General features: G+C 35.9%; 1 protein-coding gene and 1 long non-coding RNA gene across 4 annotated transcripts; one reads left to right on the forward strand and one right to left on the reverse strand.

Annotated features, from left to right (window-relative positions):
• Positions 1 to 1,134: 1,134 nt before the first annotated feature.
• Positions 1,135 to 13,080, reverse strand: LOC137243954 (uncharacterized). 2 transcript variants are annotated; one of them, XM_067772332.1, is made up of 7 exons: positions 12,902 to 13,080; positions 10,305 to 10,423; positions 9,786 to 10,223; positions 6,470 to 6,615; positions 5,871 to 6,119; positions 2,736 to 3,072; positions 1,135 to 1,442 (listed from the first exon to the last, which is right to left on the reverse strand). In XM_067772332.1, the coding sequence occupies exons 3-7, from the start codon at positions 10,052 to 10,054 to the stop codon at positions 1,334 to 1,336; spliced, it is 1,110 nt and encodes a 369-aa protein (XP_067628433.1). In that variant the 5' UTR covers positions 10,055 to 10,223; positions 10,305 to 10,423; positions 12,902 to 13,080; the 3' UTR covers positions 1,135 to 1,333. The 2 variants fall into 2 exon arrangements, with proteins under 2 accessions (XP_067628433.1, XP_067628432.1); XM_067772331.1 differs by lacking the exons at positions 10,305 to 10,423; positions 12,902 to 13,080 and having other exon boundaries at positions 9,786 to 10,285.
• Positions 13,081 to 17,749: 4,669 nt separating this feature from the next.
• LOC137243956 (uncharacterized) lies at positions 17,750 to 20,959 on the forward strand. Of its 2 annotated transcripts, XR_010950689.1 has the most exons (3): positions 17,773 to 18,223; positions 20,169 to 20,797; positions 20,879 to 20,959. It is a non-coding gene; the product is annotated as an uncharacterized lncRNA (long non-coding RNA). The 2 variants fall into 2 exon arrangements; XR_010950688.1 differs by having other exon boundaries at positions 17,750 to 18,223; positions 20,169 to 20,959.
• The last annotated feature ends 4,683 nt before the right edge of the window (positions 20,960 to 25,642 follow it).

Consider the following 25,642-nt stretch of genomic DNA (forward strand, 5'->3'; position numbering starts at 1 on the left):
TGATAGAATTATTGTAAAATTCATGTTCTTATAGAAAATTTAAGTATCAATAAAAAAATTCTGAGATGACATTTTGCCAAGTTGACTAGTTTAAAAGTTATTCCAGGACGAGTTCCACAGTTATTTAAGCTTTATCACAAAATAATCGCTCAAACATGATATCTTCGCGATAAGACCTTTTCACTCCAACAAAGTTTTACAATAGAACAAAAAATGCAGTTGCATGAAAACGTTGAAATTGAAAACATAACGTTTTGAGCTTTTCATATATTTGTTGGAGTTTGCAGATTTTATTTTTTAGTAATTTTTAGCTAATCTGGATATTAAATACGCACTGTATTTTTTACTATGCAGAGATCGTCTCCTATTGCATCAGTATCAAAAAGTCTTTTTAAGTGAAAAGTGGAGTAAGCAGATTTTACCGCGCTTCGCCGATGTTTGGCATAGGACGCTGCATAAATTACGTGATGCTCCATGTTTTTGCTTTTTGACCTTCCTCCTCCTGCAGGACGCATACTGACGCTTGCTTGCTGGCGAAAGTGATAGATCCATAGATGACGCTGACCTTAACTACCTCTCCCACCTCCTTTCCTAGGCGTGTCACATATCCATGCTCCCATACAGTTTATCATTTCTATTATTCGTGAAGAAGTATCTCATTGCGACTGTAAACAAAAATTCCTCGTCAATTTTTTCCCGTCTTCTATTCCTTTTACTCTAGAATAAAAATATATTTCCTCTTATACCGAACAATATTCGAAAAAAGGGAAAACCTATTAAGTGGGGTTAGGAGGTATGATGAGAAACTTATAGAGCAAGATTCTTGTTTGTTGTGAGAGGACTTTACTTTTCAATTGCTTAGTCAGTCTAAAGTGGCACTTGTTAGCAAGAGTTATTCTGTTTGATTTCAAAACTGGCATTGTTTTCGCTGTTTATGCTGGTTCCCAGATGAAGTTTTTTACTGTTTCGAGTTTATATCCCTCAACAGTGACGTGGGTGCCAAAGCGCGAATGATGGCGCTGATCGCCTTATCATTGCTTACCGTAAGACCCAGTTTTTCGCTTCTTAATTCAAGCCAGAGAAGGCAATAACAAAGCGACAACAAACAAATATGCATAGGTAAGTACCAGAAAATTTTATCCTACATGCAATTTATATTTGTTTCTTCAATTCGTAATACATAGTATATTTATCTTTCATGAGTGATCTTGAGTATTAATCCTTTAATATATGAAGTTTTTTTTTATCAAACTTTGTCAAAAATTTCCTTGAAACTTCTTAAATGTTGGTATATAGGTATTATTATATAAAACCATTCAAATGCTTTGGCGCTTCAAATTTCTTCATCTTCATCGAAAAATCCCAACATTAGCATTTCTTTCTCAGAAAAGTTATATGGGAAATGTAGACTAGTTGGCACAAAGATTTCACCACGGATTGATCTAAAAAATAAAAATATTTAACCAGAATTATTGAAATGTTTGCAGCTTCTGCACTCTTTTAAGATAGACTTGTATTAACCGCATTTTTTTTCCAAGCTAGGGGAAATAAAACGCTAGGTAGATTAGCGAATTGCATAGAAAGCAACAACACAAAGTAATAATACTAGGTTCAAACACACACCAAATTGGCAATTTATACTATTTGGGCAATTTATTACGCAATTTGTCATATAATAAATTGTAATAATAAATTGCCAATTTAAAAAAAATTGCGTAATAAATTGTTCCAAACTGCAAATGCAACATTGTAAAGTGTGTTTATTGAATATATTTAAACGTCAGTTACGCATGGCTGAACTATATGGTTGGCTCATCTCATCAGCTGATTTTATGTCTTTCATTTCACTGGAGTAGGGATTGTCAAAAGAAGATGGCAAAATCAAAATGAAACCAAAACATTGAACACATTTTCTTACAACACACAAACATTTCAAAGTTTTATGTTTTCATTCCATTTCATTCGCCTAATAATGTGCGTGTTCATTTTAACAGTCTGAACAAAGGTATGTTCTTGCTGTAGAGATGAGCCAACTAGCTATCAAATTACTATTGTGTAAGCTAAATCGAGTTGTATGAACAGCACTCAATTCAAATCGAAATTTCCTCAATTTATTTTTCTGTTTGAACATAGTATAAGCTAGCTAAAGGGCCAGTTAGTGGTGACTTAACCATAACCAGATAAAACAGCTGATCGAACCAACCTTATGGAAATCAATGTAAGTAATCGATTAATGGTGCCATACCATAATGCTAAAGCCATAACCATACCATAGCCAACCAATTGGTTTTTCTCCATATCCATAACCTAAAAATATTTGAGTTGGTGAATTTAATAACTTTTTGTAGATTTTATTCATTGTTTTGGATACGTTATGACTAAGATACTTATTTTTTGTGGAATTTGTTTGTAATTTTTTGCGTTTTCTTCGTTTTTCTAAAATTTTCACGATTTTTAGCTTAAGACACCATGAATCGATCACATTGGAGATGGTTCTGGATATGGGTATGGCTACGACTATGGCGTTAGGGTTAAGGAAGTTTAATTGGCCCTTTAGTGTCAAAAACGTACTGCACTAGAAGTAGAAATGTCAAAGCAGCTAAAAAAGTATCAATTAGCTCATTTCCTTCCACCACCTGTATGAACCCGCCATGATGAAACTATTTAGCTAGTTGAAGCATTTTTTTCAAGCTCACTTGCAAGAAAAAGCAGCTATTATTACAGTTAATACTTACGAATCAGGTGTCTCATTGTAGCCAATTGTGAATTTGTATGGTATATTGGTGGCAGCACGCTTTGAAGCACACCATGTCGGCTCATATTGCATAGCATAAAACGGATAATCAAAGGCGTTTATGTAAATTTGTACGCATAATCCATGACTACTGTAATAGGGTTGACTAGCGGCAGCCGGTTGGGAATAACCACATCGACCTAATCGGACATTCTGATGACATTTGTATATTTGTGTGCCTTTATCGCTACTCGAATGTAGACATTGTACATGACGTGCGGCTTCTCGATGATCGATATTGGCAAATACATCGAAACCAGGCCCAGCCATATCACAAGCTCCACAAAGAAGAAAAAGCAAACAAGATGATTTTACTTTTAATGAAACCGACCGTGTGACACATACCCAGTGGTAAATTTTGATAGCTTTTAAAACAGATTGCAATGGCGGTTTAATCGCCCTTAGTCGCGAGACTGGGCGCTCTTGTGGTCTGAAATATGGTTATATATAATACCAGATACATTCCCTATGGGTACTAAATATATAAGAATAACTCAAGCCAGCTTAGGCCACGTCACCCTTCATCTATGTTCTTACATCCGTAGAGCTCATCCAACCTATTAAACTTCTTCCGATACTAGCCGTTGGACCAATTGGAAGAACCATAAATGTTCCAGACATATTTTCTTTCGAATACTCCTAGAATCATATCATATGCTTCTGACAGGGTTCGGGCAATATATCAGAGCAGATATGATGAGACACATATACATCGTGACTATTGTTAGTCCAGAGAAGACTTTACTTTTTAATTTAACGAAGCTACCAAGGCTCAGGTGCGCCGAATATCTCTTTGGGGTATAGCAACAGTCTCGTCTTGTTGACGTTCATCGCACGATGAAGTTAAAAAACACACCATAGATCGTCGCCTTGTCAGAATACACAGGCAGTTCCTTATCACTTTGTCAACGGCACCTGAAGTCAGCCGTATGAAGAAAAATAGCACAAAAAGGTCCTCAGAGAAATTCATCAGAACGTATCGGTCCTCTATGCCAGGAATCGCCCTGCGAACACCGGTCTTAAAGTCAAATACCCTAAACTCGCAGTAAAGGAAAGCAACCGCCCTAATGTGGGGAGAATGACACCAACCATCTTTTCAATTGCTATTCCTTCTGGTCCACCCCTGTTGAAACTGCAAATTTCTTTCGACTCCCGTTAGGTTCAAATAAAGGAATTTGTCCAACGAGAGTTGTCAGACTATCAGTTAACCTGGATAACTAGCAAGATTGGGAAGTACGTATCCTAGCCATTCGAAACCAACGAAGGAATTATTATAACATAGGAGTTCATATCGCCCGATATCTCTCCTATCGCCAGTAGCCAAGGCACTTGAAGCCATTTCGCTCCCCTATTTTAAAGCAAATTTGCAGCTAACCTGTCATCAGCATGGCTTCAGAAATCTCCATAGCACCACCACCGCACTAAATGCCATTAGCACCCAGATAAATTGCGGTTTAAATCAAAATCCCAACCATAGAATAGTACTCGTTGCGCTAGACCTATCAAAAGCTTTTGATACGGTCAACCATGGCACGTTACTGCAAGACCTGGAAGGGTCTACACTTCCCCCAAGTCTTAAAAGGTAGGCCGAAAATTATCTTGGTGGACGGCAGGCATCGGTGCAATTTAGGAACGCAACATCAAACCCAAGAAGACTTAAACAAGGGGTGCCACAGGGTGGTGTCCTATCCCCACTTTTGTTTAACTTCAACATATTAAAGCTACCTTCGCCACTAGAAGGAGTTACTATAGCTTCCTACGCCGACGACTGCACAATAATGGCCACAGGCCCAGACCCACAGGTCGATGAGCTTTGTAACAAAATAAACGGCTACCTCCCTGATCTCTCCAGTTTTTTGGCCTCGCGAAACCTGACATTATCACCGACTAAATCATCGGCGACCTTATTTACAACATGGAAGTCCCAAATGTCGACCATTTTGAACATCCACGTCAATGGCAATACGCTACCGACTGTCTTACACCACAAAATCTTGGGTGTGACGTTTGATCAGGATCTACATTTTGGTGAGCATGCAGCCGCAATTGTACCGAAAATCCAGAGCCGTAATAAAATCATCAAATCTCTTGCTGGCAGTACTTGGGGTGAAGATAAAGAAACGCTCATAACCACTTACAAAGCGTCCCCGATATGGTCGCCAAGCCTAAAGACTACTCACTTGAAGAAGCTACAAGCCTGCCCTCAGAACCGCCACGGGTTGTCTTCTTATGTTCCCAGAACACCATCTACATAATGAGGCGAGAATACTCCCCATTAGGGAGAGAAATGAAATGCTAACCAAACCCTGTTGAATACCCAGAAACCTGTGCATTCCAACAGACATCTGATTGATGAGCCAACACCGCCCAGGGGCTTAAGGAGCCATCCCCGTAAGCATTATGTAGGAAATACGGCAGCTGAGAACATAGCCGTATGAAGCCAAACAACACAAGCAGGTCCTCAGTGAACTTCACAAACAGGCGTCGGACCTCTATGCCAGGAATTGCCTGGTGAATCCTGTACTCAATGAACAATACCCCAAACTTGCAGAGGAGGAATGCACACTCCATAGGGAAACGGAAGTCACTCTAGCTCAACTTCGTTCTGGATACTGTAACAGGCTAAACGCTTACCTATCCAGAATCAACCCCGACATAAAATGTATGCCCTACTTGCAATGTGTCCCCACATGACACCAACCATCTCTTTAACTGTATTGTGGAACCAACGCCTCTAACACCCCTCTCATTATGGTCCACCCCTGTTGAAACAGCAAGTTTCCTTGGACTCCCGTTAGAGGATATTGTTGACAATTTGTGATCGGTCGCACCTATTGGATGGGACGAAGCACTGCTACAACAACAATAACAACTATTAAAACAAGATAAAAAGTTGGATCTGTAGAAATCTTGTCAAACTGAAACTAGTACTGTAGTACAAGAACTGTTGCACTTGCAGCTTTCTCTTCAACCTTGGTCTGTATATTTGTAGCTGTAACCACCACTGGGTATAGATATCCGCACATTGAAGATATCCAAAATATTTTCTAAGCAGGAATACTTATTCTGCACTTACTATCGATGCTGCGAAATAGATATCGATCTTCTAAACTCCGTCCGATTGCCGACGCTAACTGCCCACCAAAACTAAAGCCAAACATGTATCCCTTATCCGGATTGAAACCTTCGCTAATTAAAAGTTCCATTCGCCTTGTGATTATATTTAATATTCGGCGGAAACTCCTATATAACCACATATAGGAATCTTTAGCAAAAACTTCATAATCAATGCATATTATGCAACCGCCACGATGGTAGGTGAGACCTAGAAATGGAGAAAAATTTAAATGATTTACGGCAATAAAAAATTCGGCGACGCTGCGAATCGTAGAAGATTTAATGATCCGCTGTACGAGCTTTAAGAAGACAGCAACATATTACAGTGAATTAAAACACAGCGGTAACGCCGGCTAGGCCATGCAATACGATTGAAAGATGATGCTCTGGTCAAAAAAGTATTTTTATCGGAACCCGACTATGCAAGCAGAGGAAGAGGGCGGCCCCCACTCCGCGGGAATGACCAGGTGCAAAGCGATTTAAATTGTATTTTATGGACGGCTATTTAAAAATTAGCTTGGCGCTATTTTTATTATTCCAACATCAAGTTTTACTTACGTTCGATAAGTGTTAATACCCACTCGGTCTCACAACTTTGGCGCCAACCATGCAGTATAAACGCAAATTTATCATCCGGCGAGCAGCCTGACTTCGCGAGGGCTTTGGTTTCGTCACTAGCAGTTTCGTAAACTTTTACACCATCCCTACATTGATACAATTTATTTTAATTTATGTTTGGTAAATGATATTACAACTTGTTTCGGTAATGTAATGTGTTTAAGCCCCACCCATTATCATTTACTAGCGGATGTACAGTGGTGGTCACATAATTAGAAAGATCAGTTTTCGAAACAAAATGTTGACTATTTTATTATAGTAGGGGATACGACTGATGCCTTTCAGGTTGCCAGCGCAATACACAGCTTCTCCAAACCCAATTGTCAACCTCACCTATCCGTGGCGAATCCTGTTTCATTGACAGCCGAGGCTCTGGTGACCCCGAACTCCCCATGGATCTAGGAGGTGGGAGGGCGGTATGGCGGGATGGCCTAGAAGGTCGCATGTGGTCATAACAAATCGTTCCCGAGATGGTCGGTCTTGGTACCGGAACGTACCGGATCTGCATCCGGCAAAGGACTATCAACTCGATAACACTCCCCAAGGCCTTCGGGGAGTGTCCTTATCGCTACAAAAACAACAACAACTGTGAAGGTTGCTCTTACACTTTGCATGCAATTTCGCGTGTAAAAAAATTATTGGCGAGTTGATTACCTAGAAATATTCAGGCAAGGATATCTTTAATTAATTATTTTAAAATGCATTTTTTTATTTTGCACCCAGAGATTTATTCTCAGGACAGGGCTCGTATGAAAGAAAAAAACTAAGAAAATTACGCGGAAAATGCAAGTGTACTTAACCACCGTTTTACATTTTCCAAACGGCTGCCGCCGTTGTGTGGTGGTAGCGTGCTCCGCCTACCACACCGAAGATCCTGGGATCACGCCTCGGGCAAAGCAACATCAAAATTTTATAAATAAGTTTTTTCAATTAGAAGAAAGTGTTCTAAGCGGGGTCGCCCCTCGGAAGTGATTTGCCAGGCAGTCCAAGTATATTTCCGCCATGAAAAGCTTCTCAGTGAGAACTCATCCGACTTGCAGATGCTGTTCGGAGTCGGCATAAAACATGAAGGTTCCGTCCAGCCAATTTGTAGGAAAAATTAAAAAGGAGCACGATGCAAATTGGAAGAGAAGTTCGGCCTAAAATCTCTTCGGAAGTTATCGCGCCTAACATATATTTTTTTATTTTAAATGTAGCCTTAGCAATTTTCCGAAACTATTTATTCACTAGATCTTAGGAGTTCCCTTTTTCTCGGGAATTCATGCGACTGAAATTTTCTAAAAAATATTATTTATTGTGCGATTCGCTAGACATTTGGTACATAGCTACCACTTTGGCTCGGTTAATATTTGAAACACTTTTCTTACCGGGAGGTACACCAAGTACCGACCTATTATAAATTATATTATTTGTGCAGTGAATTGGCAACGTCAGGAGCAAGAGGGTTTAGAAAGAGAGCTAAGAGTAGAGAAAGATCAACAAGGACGACAGAAAAACAGCTTGGGGAGAGAGATACGGAACGTAGAAGGAGGTGTAAAGGATAAAGATATGAATTGGGAAAATAGGATGTAGGTAGGAAGGAAAATTAAAGGAACTAAGGAAGTGTGGCTTTTCCCCATAGTAGTCAGGTGTACAAACATAACCGTATTCAGCTTCAATATCTGCCGTACGTTCAACCATTTCAGTACATCAAGCATGAACTGTACCTGTATATTTCCTATATTTTAAAATTATGGATTTATCAAACAAGTGCTGATTTGTGAAACTAGTTTTTCTACGGTAATAGCTGGTTAATAATATATTTGATCTCGAGGTCTGCTGATCCAAAGTGTGGCCTTAAGAGCACGTTTACAGCAACATGTACTAATCTACAGTAAAACCACAAAACTTTATCTACTACACCTTTTCCAGTTTAAGTTGAGAAAATTAAAATTCACGCTCAGAAAATTACAATTCAAGTTCAGAATTTCCAATTTAAATTCAGAAATTTACAATTCAAGTTCAGAGATTTACAATTCAAGTTCAGAGTTTCCAATTGAAGTTCAGAAAATTTCAATTAAAGTTCACAAATTCCAATTTAAATTCAGAAAAATACAATTCAAGTTCAGAAAATTACAATTCAAGTTTACATAGCAAATTACGATTCAAGTTCAGAAAGTTTTTAAGGAATATTTTCTTTCATGCAATGCAAATTAAAGTATGTAAGATGGTAAATGCTAGCACTTATAATTTGATACAACGATATGAAATCAATTTTGCTCAAATGAAGGAGATAATTAGGAAAATAAACTTTCCTCTCTTCTCTCTCCTCTAATAAGAGTTCAGTTACAAGTACATCTAGCTAATTCTAAAGGTCACAAGCATTTATCTGCATTAAGTATGACAGTAGTCATGACGAAATCAACGGAGCGTACACAATCCCGCAAGTAACGTATAAGTACTGTGTGCACAGATCTATGTAGTCTACCTCCACCTGCCTCTCGCAACTCTTTGGAGGTCTCCCCCTTTCACTTACTTTCCAAGTTCTTACATGGCCGGAGTATATTCATGCACTTGTTGCAAAGAGTTATCCTCCTTTTGATTTCTTAGCTCGGGATGTTCACTCCTTAGAGAAAACTTGGGGTACTGTGTATCCAACCACCATTGTCAACGAAGCATCAACACTTCCGCAAATAACATATATAAGTATTACATACCGTAGTATGAATTGGAATAACTTAAAAAATACACCCTACTTATAATTTTCTGAATTTGAATTGTAATTTTCTGAACTTGAATTGTAAGTTTCTGAACTTAAACTGGAAAAGGTGTAGTTCACATGTGTTTCGTCTCATAAAGCTTATTATTAACTGTCATCCGTCGACGGCCATATTGTTTACTTACTGCCCATTTACTCTTAAAGCGTATTTTCATTTAAGCATGAAACAATCTCTAGGCCTACGAAAAATATATCATTTTTCTCCAGTAGCGGGAATGTCCCCTATTCCCCCCCCCCCCCCCCCGTAGATCCGCGCCTGTCTTTCTCTGAAATTCGTTCATAACCACCGATTAGCGGATGGTGGACTTTATATGAGAAATCTAGTTATTTTATTCCTGATTAAAGTTAGGTACGACAGTGAAGATGTAAACTTGTTCGAAATCAATAAAAGATAAAAATTATTAAAAACCATAAAAACAACCTATATTTTTATTAAAACATTCGTGTTTCTATTATGTGGCCACCACTGTATGTAAATACATATGTAAGTTGATTTACCTGTAATATTTGAAGCGTACACCTTTGCGAAATTCCTTCTCTTTTTCCCACCGTCTATTTATTCTCAAGGTCTTTAATTGTTTAATTAAACCCGATGGTTGAAGTTTCCCAATACAACGTTGACAACTACGTCCGCTTCTTAACTCATCACTTCCTATTTGATCTATTTCATCTGGATCTTGTAGATCTTCATATTCTTCATTGCCAAAATTCACTTTTATTAATATTAAAATAATTAAAATATGTAAATATATATATTTCGAAGTCATTTTTAGTCATTATGAAATATTGTTTTGTGCGACACTTTTTGCTACCATTTTTGCCTATTATTTATGAGTTATGATGGTAATATGTTGTCAGCGCTGATTGCTGTATGCCCTCTGCAATCAAAGTTGAGAAACTATTTCCCCAAAACAACATTGATTCACCAAAGCAAAGCTTAAAAGAAAATATTAACAATGTAGTTTACATGCTGGTAGATAATAAAGGCAAACCAAAATTTTAAATAGCAGTACTAACGTATGTATGTACGCAGGAGCAGATCCAGAGAGACATTATTGTAGGCAGGGCCGGATTAACACTCAACGGGGCCCTAGGCAAGCATCAATTTGGGGGCCCTTTTTCACGTCCGTTCCATCCTTTTTTGGATTAAAAAATACAAAATTATATCTTTCATACAAATTTTACTGTCACAATGTAATAATATCAATAAAATTACTATCTAAATTTTAAACATGTCGTTTTCTACATTTGTTTTCGGCAAATTCATCAATTATATCATCAATATCGATTTTGTTCAATAAATCTGACAAAATGCAAAGTATATCTAACATCTCGAGTCGCTCTTGTCGCGTTGTAGCTCTTTCAGCAGCTTTGATTCTTTTTAATTGCGAGAAGGATCGTTCGGCAGAACAATTTGTGATCATTAATGTTAAAAAAATCCGAAGAGCTATTTCTGTCCTAGGAAATACATCGGCTAATTGATCTTCCATTAGAATTTTATACAAATGACTATGAGTTTTTTGTGCATCAGTGTATCAGGAGTTCACGTAACTTTGGAATTGTTTCATTTCAATTAAAAATTCTTCCAAATCTCTAGAATAGAAATGGTTAGCGCAGCGTGCCTAAAACGCACTGATGATGAAGGCTTAGCACCCTTCGAAATGGATCTATCTGCGCAGCTATGGCAGGTTGTCTGAAAATTTTTCTACTTACTATTCCAAAAACAAAATACAATTTTTCAAATTTAGAAAAATTAAAAAATAACAATAATTATCATTAGGAAAAAATTATTGTTCTGGCGTTGAGCTCGAATCGAACCTTGAAAAACGAACTAAGTTATTTATAGCTTCGTGGAGGTCTCCATGACTTAGAAAAAAGTTCATGAGAAATGCAAATCTCTCTGAAACTTCCATATACACTTTCGCACGTCGTTTGATTTCACTGTGAAGATTGTCGATGATTTCGAGGAAACCTTTTGTCCTAAAATCATAGCCAGGCGAACATTCTACTTCTGTAGTATTTCCGTCATTGGGTTGTTTTTTTTTCTACGACGAGTACGTTTTACGATTTCTGTATAACCTACACCAGGTAATAATTGTTTTGTTTTTTCTCGAAATCATTGAACTTTTCACGGAATGAAACTAAACAATCCGTACAAAAAACCACACGTTTGCAAATCTGCTTTTTCACTTTGCAATGACTTACTCACTGAACGCATAGCAGTCAAAATAGAGTTCCATAAAATCAATATGAAGCCAAATTCGAATTTTTGCATTTTATTCGCGATACACGTCGCCTCATACCGAGTATCAGTATTTAGTGATTCATCCATCATCAGTAATGATTTCTAGAGCCTCTAATATGATATCAAATGAATCGTAAACTGCATTCGAATGTGCTTCCCAGCGCGTAGTTGACAATTTCTTCAAAGTTTTCTCATTGTTTATTTTATTTTTTAATATACCCCAACGTTAGGTGGAGGCGGAAAATAATTATATAATGTCTGCATAATGGTGAAAAAATCTACTGCATAAAAACAGCACTTCACAGCATGCTCTCCAACCAAATTAAGGGAATTCGCGGAACAGGGAACATAGATCGCATTCTCATTCAAACTCAATATTCTTGCTTGCATACCATTATACTTTCCGGACATGTTTAAAGCGTTGCCGTATTATTGTCCTCTACAATTTTGAATATCTAAACCACAGTCTTCAGTAAGAAACTTTAATGTTTGATTCGCTAGACTGTCACCAGTATAACATTCCAACTGTTATAAACATATAATATTTTTATTGGAGCTTTTCGGCCGGGGTTTTTTTCCTTCTTAATAAAACAACGAAAATAACACAAAACATAAAAAGAGTAATACCGCAACAACAACAACATATGATAGCAACAGAAGAATATACACAGTAGTCACATATATATACCAAGACTAACAGACAACAACACCTTGCACAAAATTATCAAAACCAACAACATAAGCTATGCATGTAGGGTTATATTTATATTCAAATTTAAATGTACCTACTTTAAATAAATTGAATTTTTTTGTTCTTGTTAATTTTTATTTTTCAATTGTAAATTATTGTCTTTCAAAAATTTTCATTGGGTTGAAATATTTAAAAAACGTTTTGTAACATACTTTTAGGAGCGGTTAAATAAAAATATTTTATAAAAATAAATAGTGCTTATTATTAAATAGTGATTTATATATTAAATACCACATTGGCGATCTAGCCAGCCAAACATAAAAACCGTCCTTCAAAAACAACTAATCAAATTTTAATTCTTGTATGCTGTATGAAATAATAACGCCACCAGTTGATGTTCAGCAAAAATCGATTTATTCTCTTCCTAGTTATATATTATGCGATTGGAAACCATATTGACTTCCGAAAACGATACCATAGTTCTGTTTACTATATCCAACTTATTACGTTTTTTATCAGCAAATTCTTAAACAAATTGTTAAAGGTGGTGCACTTGAACAAACTTTAATTGATTTACAAAAGACCAGCGAAGAGATTTATTTAAATTCACTTTCAAATAAAGTGCGTAACATCTTGCAACGTCCAGCTCTAACTCGCTAAAAGTTTTGTAATTCGTACCTTTAAACTAGTGTGAAGTGTCCTCACTACTCGAAGAATTATCTGAAAAACAAGTTGAAAATATATACCAAATATATCGTGAACATCACAAGAGCCCTCTCTAACGCGTATTTGACGTAGACGTGGTGGTCCAAAAACTAGATTCACTTCTATAAAATTAGTTTATTTTCAACTGCACGACGTCGCCTTCGTCGTATTTTTGGATTGTCATTATTTCAGGCGTTACCGCTGCATCATTAACATCAGCCTTTCAATCAAACATTGCAAGAGCAACAACAACAAAAGCTACAAATACAAAACAATTAAAGCCATTGCACAATACATTGTCTAATTTCATCAATCAATTTTAAAGCCTTTGCTCAATACATTGTCCAATTTCATCAATCAATTTTAAAGCCATTGCACAATACATTGTCTAAATTCATCAATCAATTTTAAAACCATTGCGACAAATATTTGGTGAGCTGTATCTAGTATTAATATTATTTATATATATCTGTATATGTATCAAAAAAGATTAATAATTAGGGTTTTATAAACGCTCCTTTCCGGACATTTTTATTTCTTCCTATAATATAATTTTTGTAGTTATTTCTATTAACAATGTTTCATTCACCATCAAATACATGTACATCTACACCACGAAATCAAGTAAACGATTCACTTATTGATTTGGATAATGAAAATTATCAAAATGATTTACCAAATCCATATGCGAATCAAAAAAATGAAATTTTTGCTACATCGGTAAAACTTCCCCAATTTTGGACTAATTGCCCTGAAGCATGGTTCATCCATGCTGAAATGCAATTTAGTCGAAAGAACATTACTCAGGAAGGGACAAAATATGAATATGTCATAACTGCACTTCCACAGGATGTAATTATGACAATTCTTGATTTTATTCAAAATCCTCCTGAAAATGACAAATTTTCTGCATTAAAGAAAATTTTAATTGAACGGCACTCATTAAGTGAGAATGCCAAATTAGATCGAGTGTTATCCGATTCAGAAATGGGAGATCGTAAACCTTCTGAGTTTTATCGGTCTCTAGTGCTACTCTCTGGAAACAATTTTAGCAAAGAAATTCTTAAAAAGCTTTGGATAAGGAAGTTGCCCAAAAATTTAAGTATTATTCTTACTAGTTCGAATTTGAATGAAATAAGTGAATTAGTTAAATTAGCCGATACTATTTGGGAAGTTTATAATAAAAATGAAATAGCCTCAGTTAGTAATTTTCCAAATTCTAAAAGCGAAAATGCAATTATTTCAAATTTGATTCAAACAACTAACATGATGTGCAAAAATTTTGAAAAATTGTCATTAGAGATCAGTGAAATTAAAAATCAGATGAGTCAAAATTATTCAAGGTCCCGATCTTTTAGTAGGAATCGTTTTAGAAGTCCTTCTAGATATCGATCAAAGTCTCGTGACAACCCAAATTGGCTCTGTAGGTATCATTATAAGTTTGGTAATCAGGCTTTGAAGTGCGAACAACCATGCGCTTTTAAAAATAATAGTTCGTCAAACTAAAGTTATCCGTTGTTACGGCGACAAACAACGGACATTTAGACACCTTTACACGTCGCTTATTTATTTTTGATAAAACAAACAAACTTAATTTTTTAATAGATAGTGGAGCAGAAATTTCAGTGCTTCCGGTTTCAAAATCTTCAAGTTCGAAAAAGTCATCAGATATTATTTTAACTGCAGCTAACGGTTCAACGATTTCGACATACGGTAAAAAACTTTTAAATATTAATTTAGGACTGCGTCGCGAATTTCCGTTCACGTTTTTAATAGCGGATATAGCTAAACCAATTATCGGTGCTGATTTTTTGTGTAAATATGGTCTCTTAGTTGATGTTAAACGCAAATGCTTAGTAGATCCGATAACAAGTCTTTCAGTTAACACAATTTCATGTGTTTGTAATGTTTCGCTACCAAAAGTTTTCGCTGTTGATAACAAATTTACAAAGTTACTAAAAGAATTTCCTTCTTTATTTTCTGACCAGATTATTCACAACCAGTTAGACATACAACAGTTCACAGATTAGTCACTGAAGGAAATTTTCCATTTTCTAAACCAAACGTTAATGGGGTCTAAATTCAAAGTAGCTAAAACTGAATTCGATTTTTTAGTAAAGACAGGGATATGTAGACCTTCTAATTCAGCAGTAGCATCTCCTTTACATCTTGTACCCAAGAAGGAGTTAAATGACTGGCGTCCTTGTGGAGATTTTAGAAGATTAAATGTCGTAACAGTTCCTGATCGTTATCCTTTGCCCCATGTTCATGACTTCAACATGAATCTAAGAAATAAGAAAATATTTTCAAAATTAGATTTGGTAAGAGCTTATCACCAAATTCCAATGGCAGAAGAGGATATCTATAAAACTGCAATCACTACGCCTTTTGGCATGTTTGAATTTGTACGAATGCCTTTCGGGCTTAGGAACTCCGCGCAAACTTTTCAACGATTTATTAATGAAGTAGTTAACGATTTAGACTTTGTTTTTACATATATTGATGATCTCTTAGTGGCAAGCGAAAATGAGGAACAACATTTCAAAGATCTTCGCGTACTATTTCAGCGTCTAACGGAGTACGGTTTAAATATAAAACCAAGTAAATGTACTTTTGGCGTAACAAATGTTGACTTTATAGGACATAATATTTCTGAAACGGGAATTAGACCCTCAGAAGAAAAAGTTTTAGCCATTCGAAATTTTGATCGTCCAAAATCTATTAAGCAGGCACAAAAATTTATTGGTATGGTTAATTATTACCATCGATATATACCAAAATTAGCAGAGTTTACGACAGTTATCTATGATTTAATTAATAGAACAAATAAGAAGCGATACAAGATTTTAATTTGGGACGATACATCTAATAAAGCTTTCGAATGCATTAAAGAAAAGTTTGCATCTGCGATATTGTTAAATCATTTTAACAAAGATGCAAAACTTTCTTTAAATGTAGATGCATCCAATACGGCAATAGGTGGTGTCATACATCAAACGTTTAATAATAAGTCAGAACCGCTTGCATTCTTTTCAAAGAAATTGTCTCCATCCGAAATTAAATATAGTGCATTTGATAGGGAACTATTAGCTATTTATTTGGACATTAAACATTTTCGTTACCTTCTAGAAGGACGTGAATTTACAGTTTTCACAGATCACAAGCCTCTTTAAATTCAAAAACAGAACGCAGTCCAAGACAGACTAGACATATGGAATTCATTGCTCAGTTTACAAATGACATTAGGTATATTAAAGGACAAGAAAATGTTGTAGCTGATACATTAATAATTCGGACATTAATTTAAAAATTTTACAAAGTGAACAACAACAAGACAGTGAATTAAGCAAACTTACCTCAGAGCAAACATTTTTAAATTTGAAACTAATAAAAATTCCTGTTCTTAACTTTAATATATGGTGCGAAGTGTCAGGAGAAAATCCTAGGCCTTTCATTCCAAACAATTTAAGAAAAATAATATTTGATATGTTACATGGGATTTCACATCCTGGTAGTATAGCTACACATCGTTTGATAGTTAAGAAATATTTTTGGCCTAAAATGAATAAAGATATTAATACTTGGTCTAAATAATGTATAAGTTGTCAAAAATCGAAAGTACATCGTCATACAAAATCTCCAGTTATGAAAATTCCAATTCCAAAATCTAGATTTGAACACATTCACTTAGATATTGTTGGACCCTTACCTGTTTCAAAAGGATATCGTTGCATATTAACTATAATTGATAGATTTACACGTTGGCCAGAGGCATTCGCACTAAGAGATATTTCTGCAGTTACGGTTGTAAATAAATTTTTTAAAGAATATATTTCACGTTTTGGAGTTCCATTAGAAATAACAACAGATCAGGGATCTCAATTTACTTCAAACTTGTTTTCAGAATTAACGAAACTTCTTGGAAGTCATCAAATAACAACTTCTCCTTATCATCCCCAAGCTAATGGAATGATAGAACGTTTTCATAGACAGCTTAAATCTTCAATAATGGCTAGGAATGGATCCAGAGATTGGTATGAAGAGTTACCAATAGTACTTATGGGTTTGCGATCGATTTTTAAAGAAGATATTTCAGCAACACCGGCTGAAATGGTTTATGGACAAAATTTAAGATTACCTGGTGAATTATTTGTTTCAACTACAGAGAATATAACTTCAACGGATGTTTTAAGTAGTTTGCGTTAACATTTTAAAAATTTTAAATCAAATTTGGAACATCATCAAAATTCTAGTGGTATTTTTGTTCCAAAAGATTTAAAAGATTGTCATTTTGTTTTTGTACGTGTAATAAACAAACATTCCTTACAACATCCGTATGAAGGTCCTTATAGAGTTATTGAAAAAGATATTAAAAACTTTAAAATTGAAATAAACAATGAAATTAAATCTATTCCTATTGATCGTTTAAAACCAGCAATGATTGATAAAAAACAGATACCTAACACAAAAACAAAAAGAAAGTTACTTTTAATTTATTTAACATTAAATCTCCGGAAGGGGGAGTATTGTAGGGTTATATTTATATTCAACTTTAAATGTACCTACTTTAAATAAATTGAATTTTTTTGTTCTTGTTAATTTTTATTTTTCAATTGTAAAATATTGTCATTCAAAAATTTTCATTGGGTTGAAATATTTAAAAAACGTTTTGTAACATACTTTTAGGAGCGGTTAAATAAAAATATTTTATAAAAATAAATGGTGCTTATTATTAAATAGTGATTTATATATTAAATACCACAATGCATACAAACCAAATCACACAATTCAAAGCATTTACACAAAAACCCAAGACAAAATCAAAAAGGAACAACTACACAAAGTGATTTATGAAATCCCATGCATGGGCAAAGAAGGCGAAAACTGTGATAAAGTTTACATCGGTACAACGAAAAGGGAGCTAAGAACGAGGTTAAACGAACACAAACTAGATGCCAAAAACAAAAAGAATAACACAGCGTTGGCGCAACACTTAACTGATCAAAACCACACAGCTGATTTTGACAACGTAAAGATACTGGATGTGGAGAACAAAATTAGAAGAAGAATGACGATAGAAGGATTGCGCATACATCAAAACATTGCGAGAACAGTAAATTATAGAGACGATGTTGACTGCATAAACTGCGCCTATGCTAGCGCAATCACAGTAGATTTTTGACTGGTGAAAGCAAAGGGTGTACAGTGTGTCAATGATGTATTTATAGATGTGTATGTTCTATACTTTAAATGTTATTTAACAAAAAAATTATTAGTGTTAATGTACAAAAAATTGTAAGTCAAATTTGTTAAATTCTAAAAAAATGTTCAAAATAGCAAGTATTAATGTAGTTGTTTTTCGTTTTTGTAATAAACAGATAATTAAAAAAATCCCTGATGAAGACGCAAAAATTGCGTCGAAACGCGTAGGATGTTTAAATAAAACGTTGTTTTATTAAGAAGGAAAAAAACCCCGGCCGAAAAGCTCCAATAAAAATATTATTAAAATTCTTACTCGGCCCAATAAAAATAATTATAAACATAGTTATAAACCTTTCGACTGGTTGAAAATCGTTCGGAGAAAAATATCTTAAAATAATAGACAATTGATCAACATGCGATACATGAGGAGTCGAATCGACAGATAAGCTAAAATACCTAGCCGAAGTAACCTCTTTTAAAATGTAGGATCTGTTTGATTTAACCACGCTTTTGTGAAGTACGCGATATTGAAGTATAATTTTACTAGTCCCAAAGTAGACTAAATAAAGACCATATTTTCAAAGTGTGTTTGAGTTCTAGGCCAATATATACATATGTTTATTAAAATACAGCAAATGTGTTTAAACAATGTATATTTATTTGTCGAATGGTTTGTCTTGCCAATATTTGGACTTCAATCTGAAGTCATCTTCAGGACTGAAAAAAAAAAAAAACGAAAAACATTTATAGAGACATTGGTACATACATACATAATTATACAATTGTCGCAAGTGCCAACTTACACTTATGACTGCACCTGGTCGACTAAATTTATATTTTATATTTTAACAAACAAGGGTAAAAGAACATTAAAAAACATAAACAATAAAATACAGTAATCGTAAACAAATTTTTATACAAACAACAATACATTAATTCTCCAACCGTAAGCGACACTCACATCAGCAGCAGGTGAACAATTGTGCAAACGAAGTCACACTCTTATTATAAGCCTTTTTTGTTGTTGTTGATAAGTTCTCTATAGGCGTAGGCGCAATGGTCTGTGTCTGATTTGAAATTTATGCGTTTGTCACTTGGTGTATTTATTATGTGTAACATTTCAAGGCCACCGTGGTGTGATGGTAGCGTGCTCCGCCTATCACACCGTATGCCCTGGGTTCAACTCCCGGGCAAAGCAACATCAAAATTTTAGAAATAAGATTTTTCAATTAGAAGAAAATTTTTCTAAGCGGGGTCGCCCCTCGGCAGTGTCTGGCAAGCGCTCCGATTGTATTTCTGCCATGAAAAGCTCTCAGTGAAAACTCATCTGCCTTGCAGATGCCGTTCGGAGTCGGCATAAAAACATGTAGGTCCCGTCCGGCCAATTTGTAGGGAAAAATCAAGAGGAGCACGACGCAAATTGGAAGAGAAGCTAGGCCTTAGATCTCTTCGGAGGTTATCGCGCCTTACATTTATTTTTTTTAACATTTCAAGTATATAGCGTTTATTGCTGTTTCTCTCATGCTGCATTATTGTTACATTTTCCAAGTCGGGAGAGTGTCCAGTGGTTCTACAGTGCTGAGTTAAAGCTGTCTTATTGTCATTAGGGTTGTCACGATTTTTGATATTTGATTTATGTCCGGAAATCCTCGTCTTCAATTTCGATTTAGTTGTCCCCACATATACTTTGTCGCATACGTGGGACCCGTCGCCATTACAATTAATTTTATATATAACGTCCGATTTGTCAAATTTCTCTATTCTGCTTTTCGTATTGCTAAAAATCCTCCGTTGCAACGTATTGTTGTATGTGAAAGCTAATTTAAATCTCTCTCTGTCATATATGTTTGAATATTTTATTCTATTAAACAGACCAGATACAAATGTGGTCGATTTATACATTTTCTTTGTATCATTAGTTGGTTTATTTGTATTTAATTTTACGAAATAATCTCTTATATAGCTCTGTATTATATGTGTTGGAAACTCATTATTCTCTAATATGTTTTTTATTGCTTTTATATTCTCCTCGTGGTAGACTTCATCACTAATGGAGAGAACTCTTCTGACAAAATTCTTGGCTGTGTTGACTATCGTTGCCTTGTCATGATTCGAGTTATAATTGGTCCCACAATTGGTCCCACGTATGCGACAAAGTATATGTGGGGACAACTAAATCGAAATTGAAGACGAGGATTTCCGGACATAAATCAAATATCAAAAATCGTGACAACCCTAATGACAATAAGACAGCTTTAACTCAGCACTGTAGAACCACTGGACACTCTCCCGACTTGGAAAATGTAACAATAATGCAGCATGAGAGAAACAGCAATAAACGCTATATACTTGAAATGTTACACATAATAAATACACCAAGTGACAAACGCATAAATTTCAAATCAGACACAGACCATTGCGCCTACGCCTATAGAGAACTTATCAACAACAACAAAAAAGGCTTATAATAAGAGTGTGACTTCGTTTGCACAATTGTTCACCTGCTGCTGATGTGAGCGTCGCTTACGGTTGGAGAATTAATGTATTGTTTGTATAAAAATTTGTTTACGATTACTGTATTTTATTGTTTATGTTTTTTAATGTTCTTTTACCCTTGTTTGTTAAAATATAAAATATAAATTTAGTCGACCAGGTGCAGTCATAAGTGTAAGTTGGCACTTGCGACAATTGTATAATTATGTATGTATGTACCAATGTCTCTATAAATGTTTTTCGTTTTTTTTTCAGTCCTGAAGATGACTTCAGATTGAAGTCGAAATATTGGCAAGACAAACCATTCGACAAATAAATATACATTGTTTAAACACATTTGCTGTATTTTAATAAACATATGTATATATTGGCCTAGAGCTCAAACACACTTTGAATATATTAACTAAAAGGCCGGAATACAAGAAATTAAAGACCATATTAAAATACTGAATATTGGAGTTATTTATTCGACAGTTCAGCGATACGAACGTTAGCAGAGGGGCATTACTTATCCATTGATCGGCCCATCCGTCAGGTATAGATATAGACTTCCATATATCAAAATCATCAATATCGGAAAAAAAATTGATTGAGCCATGTCCGTCCGTCCGTCCGTCCGTCTATCTGTCCGTCTGTCCGTTAACACCATAACTTGAGTAAATATTGAGATATCTTCACCAAATTTGGTACACGAGCTTATCTGGACCCAGAATAGATTGGTATTGAACGAACTCGGATGATAACCACGCCCACTTTTTATATATATAACATTTTGGAAAACACAAAAAACCTGATTATTTAGTAAATAATACACCTAGAATGTTGAAATTTAACGTGATATTGAGACTCTTGATAAAAATTTGAAAAAAATGTTTAAAATGGGCGTGGCACCGCCCACTTGTTATAAAATCAATTTTACAAATATTATTAATCATAAATCAAAAATCGTTAAACCTATCATTACAAAATGCGACAGAGAGGTTGCCTTTACTATAAGGAATGCCTTGAAGAAAAATTAAAGAAATTGGTTAAGGACCACGCCCACTTTTATATAAAGATTTTTAAAAGGGTCGTGGACGAATAAAATAAGCTATATCTTTGCAAAAAAGAGCTTTATATCAATGGTATTTCATTTCCCAAGTGGATTTTTAACAATGAATAGGAAAAACTTCAAATTGAAAAAAATGGGCGTGGCACTGCCCCTTTTATGACTAAGCAATTTTCTATGTTTCAGAAGCCATAACTCGAAGAAAAATTAACGGATCGTAATAAAATTCGGTACACAAATTTTCCCTATAGCAGGAAATATTTCTAGAAAAAATGGACGAGATCGGTTAAAAACCACGCCCACTTTTATATAAATGACTTTAAAAAGGGTCGTAGGCAAAAATAATAATAAAATAATTTTGTACCAATCGTATTTTGTGCCATCATAACATGAAATGGGAAAAAATTCAAATCTTTAAAAATGGGCGTGGCACCGCTCCTTTCTTACAATGCATATTACAACGCCATAACGGGAAATATTTTCAGTAAAAATGGACTAAATCGGTTAAATCGCCTTCTTTTATATAACAGACTTTGTAAAAGTGCGTAGTTGCAGGTAATAAGCTATTTCTAGTAAAAGTTGGAAAATTTCGTTAATAACCCTGCCCTTTTTTTGTAATAACGTTTTTTAGTACAATGCACTTGTGTGTTTATTGTTCTGTTATATCTTTATTTTAAAATAAACAGTAGGGAAATCCCCATATCTGAAGGAAATCTGCATTATTGCCCGCTCAAGGTCATTGGTGTTAGCCTCTGTATCCTTTTTGCTTCTTTTAAACGAAAATTAGTTCAGAATAGAACCATATGTATATGTATTATTGCGCAGCCTTGCAACACTATTAAGCACACAAAACAAATGGGTATGTAATGTTCGGTTTCATCCGAACTTAGACTTCCTTACTTGTTTGCTATAACTTTATAGCATAATGCTTCTTCTGACCGCAACTAAGACTCCTGGTAAAAATTGGCATAACAGGTAGGTAACAGGTATGTAATCCTCCCGCTTTTTATACATGAAATATTGCTTCAAAATAAATTAAAGTTATGTTATGATTCAATACTTTGGTTGACGACAAAGTGGAAGCGAGAAGCGTTGCTAAAATATGAAGATAGAAACTATGTAAATCGCGGTATAAGAATTTCAATGTAAGTTCATTTGAAAATTTTTGACGGAAACAGAAATATTTTGGATTTTTGCATGGCTCAACTATATCGTTGGCTCATCACATCAGCTGATTTTATTTTTTGTGCATTTCACTGGAGTAGAGATTGTCAAAAGGAGATGGCAACTCAAAATGAAACCAACACATTGACAAAATTTTCTTACAATACACAAAAATTTGTAAGTTTTATGTTTTCATTCCATTCCATTTACCTAACACTAACACACAGATTTTGACAATCTGAACAAAGGTATTGTTGTTGCTGTAGAGATGAGCTAACCATATAGCTGAGCTATGAATTTTTGTATACATAACAACAAAGCTCGCCATATTGGTTAAAATTGAAAAATGGGAATTAAAAAAAAAATTTTTGTGAGTTTTACTTCTTCAAAGTTCAAGAAACAGGAAAGTCATCCTGCTTCCTTATAGCATTGCGATCCTGCAGGTTGCGAAGCATCATCGAAAATTACAAAGCACCGCCACATCGCTGAATGCCATTAATACTCAAATAAAGTCAGATTGAACTAAGAATCCAACCACAGAAAAGTAATCGTGGCGCTAGACCTGTCAAAGTTTTTGAAACGGTCAATCACGACAAGTCACTGCAAGACTTGGAAGGGTATACTCTACCCTCTAGTTCCAAAAAGGTGGACGGTAAGCTATCTGTGCTGTCGCCAGGCATCGGTCCAGTTTAAGAATGCAACATCCAAGCCTTTAACGAGGAGTAGCACAGGGCGGTGCCCAATCCCCACTTTTGTTTAGTTTTTATGTCTCGAAGCTCCATTCCCCATCAGAAAGAGTTGCTATTGTTTCTTGCGCCGATGACTGCATGGTAATGGCATCATGTTATGTCCGTTCCATAGATGGGCAATGCTGTATAATTAACAAATATCTTCCTAGTATTTCCAGTTTTTTCGTCTCCCGTACTTGAATCTATCACCAACCAACCTTGTTTATGGCGTGGACGTGTCAAGTGTCAGCAATCTTGAATATTCGCGTCGATGGCACTGTGCTATCAACTGTCCGCTAACCAAAATAAATGGGTGTGCCGTTCGATAATGACCTGCATTTTGAGGAGCATGCAACTGCTATTGCGCCTCTAGTGTAGAGCTGCAAGAAAATATTTAAACACTTGGGGCAAAGACGAAGAAACACTCCTAGCTACTGAAAGCAACACACTGGAGAAAATTGTCAAAACACTGCCACAAGCAGTTTCTGTTATATACTCAATACGTCAATTACCAGGCCGTCATTATCGTTCCTGAGGGAATCTGCCCGGTCTTGAAACCTTTTGTCATCCGCCGGATTTTTTGTGAATTATTCCTATCAGTCAGCATCTGAATCTCTTCGCACTCACGCCGTTCTGCCTCACGTTTTTTCCTTCGAAGTAGGCGTACCTCTTCCTCCTTCGCCTCACGATAACGCTCCAATATACAGCGAGCTGCCTACCTCAAAAAATTAGAGGGGGTACGCAGACTATCAATGCTTAGCATTACGGCAGCCCTGAAAATAACCACGACGGCTGCACTGTATGCCATTATGCACATTCCACCTGTAGACCTTGTAGCAAAGAACATAGCAACCAGACTTGGTGCCTCGGGGCAGCTTGAGCGCCGACCATACGGCCACAGTAGTATTGCGTCATCCATCACAAGACGAACAGACTACCTGATTCCCTATCTGCGCTTCGAGGGAGATCTTAAGGCCACAATAGAGGTGGATGGTTGGCACAAGGGTGCTCAAAGGGCGGACGAGGCGATACATGTGTACATGTGTATGGCTGCCAGATTACTGTAGCATTTTCCAAGCGGAAATATTAGCCGTAACCAAAGCAGTAGAAACAATGGAAGATAATAGCTTAAGCTGCAACCGTGTTATCTTTTATATTGACAGTCAAGCAGAAATTAAGGCAATAATCTCGCATAGCACAGCATCTAAATGCGTGTTAGAGTGTAAGCAGTCTCTGGAGAGAATCGGGACATCTATATTGGGTCCCAGGGCGTATGGGAATAGATGGGAATTAAAAAGCAGATGAACTAGCTAAAAAGGGTGCATCTCTTGAAGCTTGCTCCGTAGATGTCCCAATTAGACTGAGCGAGATTAAAAGGTGTGAGGTGCACATGCTCGATCAAGCAGGAAAGGCGTGGGTTCAAGCGCGGGGCTGTAAAGTGTCGAAGATTATGTGTAGGTCTTACAACCATAGACTAACAAAGTTGATTCTATCATTAAAAATAGAGGACTGGAGACTCATGACGGGTATCTGACTGGATACTGTCTTGTGGCGTCACATGCCTTTAAATTAGGTTTGGTTAGTGATAGCAGATGTGGGAAGTGCGGGTTGGAGGAAGAAACGATCGAGCACGTTTTGTGCTCCTGCCCTGCGCTTGCCAGGCTAAGACTTCAGATATAAGGAGTGATACAGTTGTCAGATCTAAAAGCAGCAAATGGCTTAAGTCCTAGAAAGCTGCTAATAGTTGCCAAGAGGACGGAGTTATTTTATAATATAGGTCTTGGTTTTTGATAGGGTTTTTCAATTTGGTCGTTAAAACCAACTTCTGGTAACACTACGGACTCATTCAGTTTATGTGAGGTCCTCATGGACCGTCCAGTTCAACCTAACCTAACCTAACAACGAGCTGCCGCGCCCGTACGCAGCGTAACATTCCTCATCGTACCATTGTAAAATAAATAAATTTATTTATTTGGGTGGAGACACCATTAAGTGCCGAATACCCCTAAATGTTTAAACAAGATTATTTAAGGAGGTGGCACCGTTGAGCGTAGGTAGGTAGGTGAAATGGCTGCCATC

The sequence above is a fragment of the Eurosta solidaginis genome, chromosome 3, assembly GCF_040869045.1.
Source record: "Eurosta solidaginis isolate ZX-2024a chromosome 3, ASM4086904v1, whole genome shotgun sequence".
NCBI lineage: Eukaryota > Metazoa > Arthropoda > Insecta > Diptera > Tephritidae > Eurosta > Eurosta solidaginis.

Excerpts from the sequence above, each read along its gene's own strand:
- LOC137243954 (XM_067772332.1), bottom strand. The coding sequence starts at position 10,054 with ATGACTTCGAAATATATATATTTACATATTTTAATTATTTTAATATTA. Across the intron at positions 6,120-6,469 it reads GGTATTAACACTTATCGAAC|GTCTCACCTACCATCGTGGC; the intron begins GTAAGTAAAACT and ends CTCCATTTCTAG. Across the intron at positions 3,073-5,870 it reads TCTATTTCGCAGCATCGATA|CTTGTGATATGGCTGGGCCT; the intron begins GTAAGTGCAGAA and ends TTCTTTGTGGAG.